The sequence below is a fragment of the Colobus angolensis genome, unplaced genomic scaffold, assembly GCF_000951035.1.
Source record: "Colobus angolensis palliatus isolate OR3802 unplaced genomic scaffold, Cang.pa_1.0 Scaffold19, whole genome shotgun sequence".
Taxonomy (NCBI): Eukaryota; Metazoa; Chordata; class Mammalia; order Primates; family Cercopithecidae; genus Colobus; species Colobus angolensis.
The window spans coordinates 6065824-6070325 of NW_012115043.1; the positions used below are offsets into that span (position 1 = coordinate 6065824).

Below are 4502 nucleotides of genomic sequence, written 5' to 3' on the forward strand. Positions count from 1 at the left end.
GTATGTATGTTTTGAGTGTTTGTGAAGTATTAAAAGCGTAAGCTCTCTCTCTATATATATATGTATAAAATGCCTGTTAAGAAGCATGTTCAGATCAAGTCCTGTTCCTAGCTCCTAGTCCCAGCGTATTTCTTTGCTATGGCCATCAATTTGCTTCTTCCTTCTGCTCTCCCCACTCAGTTGAGTTTTGTTTTTTCTTCCTTCTATACCTTATATTCTCCTACTCCTTTTTTCCTCCTCCCATTTGCCTGCCTGCCAGATTCTCTAGTTTTTTCAGTGCTGCTTTATGCACACACAGGTCTGTTCCTCAGCCTGCCAGGCCTTCTTCCCCCTCAGCACCAGGAGGCTTGACTTACTTCTATTCATAATGTGCTTCCTTAGTTCTATTTCCCCCCAGTGAAGGTGTGTTTTACTCTCCTTATTCAGATTCCAAGGAGATAGATCGCAGACGAGCGAGAATCAAACATAGTGAAGGGGGAGACATCCCTCCCAAGTACTTTGTGGTCACCAATAACCAGCTCCTGCGAGTGAAGTACCTCCTGGTGTATTCACAGAAGCCACCCAAGAGGTAAGGTCCAGGAGAACAACTAATGGCTGTACTCAGAGTGCTGACTTTCTTAGTTGTTGTAGGTATCAGCCTCCCCTCCCCCAGCCTTAGACATCTGCTAGGGGTGAAGTATGTAAAGCACCATGCTGGACACAGTGAGGGGTGAGAGATAAGAGCTGAAGAAGATGTGGTCTCGACCCTAAGAGGACTATATTCCAGTGAGAAGAGAGAAAGATTGGTAAACACAAATAGCATGAGGGACTGACTGAGTCCAAATTGGCTGCCCTAAACAGTGTGGCCCCTTAGCCACTACGCCCATGATTGCAGTCTGAGACCCACCGATGAGGTTAAGCTGAGAGGCAGGGCAGTGACTGGACACTGGGTGGGATTGTGCACAGGCTAGCTCAGTAGCTTCCCACAGTGGCTGCTGAACCACCAACTGCCCCTCTCTGGACCTGAGATGCTTCATCTTTATCTCTAAAATGAGGGCATTGAACTCAATAGCAGATGTGGGCCTTCAAACCTTATCAGCTTTGGTGGATGCCTAGTTCCATCTCTGCAGTGTGGGGGTATGTATGGTGCTCACCAGGGTTGGGGGTCACTCTTGAGATTTTGTTGCATTGTTAGAATCCTTGTGCTGGTGCTCCTTGCAGGGGCCAGCAGCAGGTGAGTAGATATGACAGGAGAAGGGGTCACTTTAAATAATCCCCACTCCTGCTTGCACACACCAGTGGTTTCCATACTTCCAGACTTCATAAACCAGTAAAGTCGCCTCTAGACCCCTGCCCAAATTTGGGAAATCGACATAAGGTGCTTGGGTCCGGGTGACATTATGCTTTGGTTTAAAATCATCTGACTTTTTCATCCTTGAAAATTCCATTCCTTTCCCACTTCTCCCTGGAGCCTCTCTTTAGTGCATGCTTGGGTGGTTTAGATCATCTCCTAGTGGGCCAAAGAGGATTTCCCCAGCTTGGATTTATATCTGCATGTGTCTAAAAGTGAAAAGACTTTAACTAAATAACCTGCCACCTGCCATCATCTGGGCAGGCACCCTGAGCTAGGTCATTGTTATAGATATCAAGATGGGTTGTAAATGGTAAAAGAGGAGCTGCAAACGGGAAGATCAGGATGAGCTCATTGCATAGCTGTCTTTGCACATTTAGAAAATATCCTGTTGAAAGGCGTGTCAGTGCCCGGGCAAACAGCCCCAGGTTTCTTGAGCGAGGAAGCACGAAGCTTCATTTCATGGCTCAGGCAAAGGATGAAATTCATCATTTTGTCTTCTTTGAGCCAGACTTGTTGTACACACTTTAAAAAAAAATGTTTTTCTCTTTTTGCCAACACCACTCTTTTTTCCCTCTTAAACAGGACTTCGAGCCAGCTCTCATGGTTTTCCAGCCATTGGTTTACCGTCATGATATCCCTGTATCTGCTGCTGCTGCTCATAGTGAGTGTCATCAACTCCTCTGCTTTCCAACACTTTTGGAATCGTGCAAAAAGATAATCTTTCTGGGCCTGGTGTGGGGGCTACCTCAACTATGTGCCTTATGGTAACTTGTTCTGTACCTCCTATGCCTCATGTCCAGCCAGGTTGAGCCTACGGGCCAGCAGTTGGGGAACCACAGGACAATTTTCGTATGTCCTAAATGTATTGATTGCCTTTGATGATGTTCCTAGCCACACTACCGGCAACGGGGACTACTAGTCCCTCACTCTTAGGTTTTGGGGGAGCGCTTCCATCTGCTCCTTCTTAAACTGTCCTAGGGAGTTGGCTTTTCAGCCAGGGCCAAAGGAAAAAGCCCTGCTGCATTTAAAAACAAAGTGTCCAGGCTGTCAGTGGTGTGTTTACAATCTCTCCTGGCGGAGGTTGGCCCCTTCTCTAATGCCTTCTGGAAGGCGGAAAATGTGGGAACTATAAATCACTAGGCGGTTGCCTTGTTTTGACTTGAGACACCCAAGAGGAACAGTCATGTTTCTCATAAAAATCAGTGGGATCATTTTTGAATTCCATCAGCCTTTGTATGTGAGTGCAAAACATTTTAACAGTTTTCTCAAATCAACAAACAGCCTTCTCCTACAGCTGTACCTCCCCACCTCCCCAAAAAACTATGGATGGGAAAGAAAGGAGTTAGGGGCCTGACAAAAAATACAGACGTAATGAGCAACTCAAGTCATCTTTTTCTGAAAATTACCAACTGCTGATTACAGCCGAAATGGAACCAAATGTTTGTTTTCTGATTTTTTTTTTTAATAGCTGTTTGACAAATTCGTCTTTGTGAGCTGAGTAAAAGGGGAAATTTCTAAACCTAGTGCACTGTTTGGCCAGTGTCCACAGCCTCTTTCTTGGCTGTGTTTTAGAGAAAGGGATTTGAGCTATAGGCTCGCCTCCTGTTCTCATTCTCACAAAGCTGCCTTGACTGTGGCCTGCAACCATGAGTGCCATGCTTACTGGCCTTCGAGATAGAGGCCTGCCCCAGTGTGCCACAGAACTGTGTGAATGGAGCCTCCTTCAGAGGGGGTCACAGGTCTTTGGGACTCAACCTGGGCTTTAATGTGTAGGAAAAGCCTTCTGGCCACCCAGAAAGCTAGAGCCCTGCTTGCTGTATTCTCTGCTCCCTTCTTCCTGCTGGGTTTTAGCCATAAGAGAGCCCTGTGAGTGAGTGAGATTTGGGAGTGAGATTTCTGCAAAGAAGGTGAAAAATAATTTTTCTATAATTTGTAAAGTTGTGAAAGAGCCACTACCACAGTTTTTACATTGATTATTGGAACATTTCAAAATAAATAAAGATATTTTCTTAATGATTTAAGTTGCTTTTGTGAATGCTTTCAGCCTCAGCACAAGTCTGCCCTGTATGCCTTGTTGTTAAAAACCTTATCTTCCATCCTTCCTTGTTCAAACTAGCTTTTTGCTGGAGAGCATATATCACCAGGATATGATATCTAGGAGGTCTTGGATTTCTAGTTAACGACTTAACAAACATGAGTACCTACTGTATGCCAGGCACTAGGAATATGAGCAGGATCAAAGTCAGAAAGCCCCTGCTTTCACAGAGCTGCCAGCCTGGCAAGGTGGGCAGATGGACAAACATTTCAAGAGTGAAGCTGGGAGTTTATGGTATTACAAAGTTGAGGGAAATACTTGGCAAGAAGTCCTAACATGGTCTAGGGTCAGAAAATACTCAGGTGACATATGTAACATTGCAAGGCACCTTACTATACTGATCAATTTTCACAACAGGCCTTACCCACTTTTTTTTTTTTGAGACGGAGTCTCGCTCTGTCACCCAGGCTGAAGTGCAGTGGTGCAATCTTGGCTCACTGCAACCGCTGCCTCCCGGGTTCAAGCAGTTTTCCTGCCTTAGCCTCCCTGTAGGTGGGATTACAGGCACACACCACCATGCCTGGCTAATTTTTGTATTTTTATTTTCTTTCTTTCTTTTTTTTTTTTGAGATGGAATCTCACTCTGTCGCCCAGGCTAGAGTGCAGTGGTGCAATCTCGGCTCACTGCAACCTCCGGCTCACTGCAACCTCTGCCTCCTGGGTTCAAGCAATTCTTCTGCCTTAGCTTCCTAAGTAGCTGGGATTATAGGCACATGCCACCGCACCCGGCTAATTTTTGTGTTTTTAGTAGAGATAGGGTTTTACCATGTTGGCCAGGCTGGTCATGAACTCCTGACCTCAAGTGATCTGCCCACCTTGGCCTCCCAAAGTGCTGGGATTACAGGTGTGAGCCGCCATGCCTGGCCATTTTTGTATTTTTAGTAGAGACAGGGTTTTGCCTTGTTGGCCAGGCTGGTCTCAAACTTCTGACCTCAAGTGATCCACCTTCCTCAGCCTCCCAATTACAGGTGTGAGCCACCATGTCCATCCAGTCCCAGAGAGTTTAATAGCTTGCCCAAGGTTTTGTTGCTAGGATGTGGCAGAGCTGGGAGTTGAACCTGGCAGACTGATTTC

General features: G+C 45.9%; 1 protein-coding gene across 1 annotated transcript in view; it reads left to right on the forward strand.

Moving 5' to 3' along the window:
- PARP16 (poly (ADP-ribose) polymerase family, member 16) overlaps nucleotides 1–3349 on the forward strand; it is a 31456-nt gene extending 28107 nt beyond the window's left edge. Inside the window, exons 5-6 of the mRNA XM_011940391.1 lie at nucleotides 427–568; nucleotides 1916–3349. Coding sequence (XP_011795781.1) covers nucleotides 427–568; nucleotides 1916–2051 — 278 coding nt within the window. The 3' untranslated portion in view covers nucleotides 2052–3349. The remainder of the gene's footprint in view (nucleotides 1–426; nucleotides 569–1915) is intronic.
- The last annotated feature ends 1153 nt before the right edge of the window (nucleotides 3350–4502 follow it).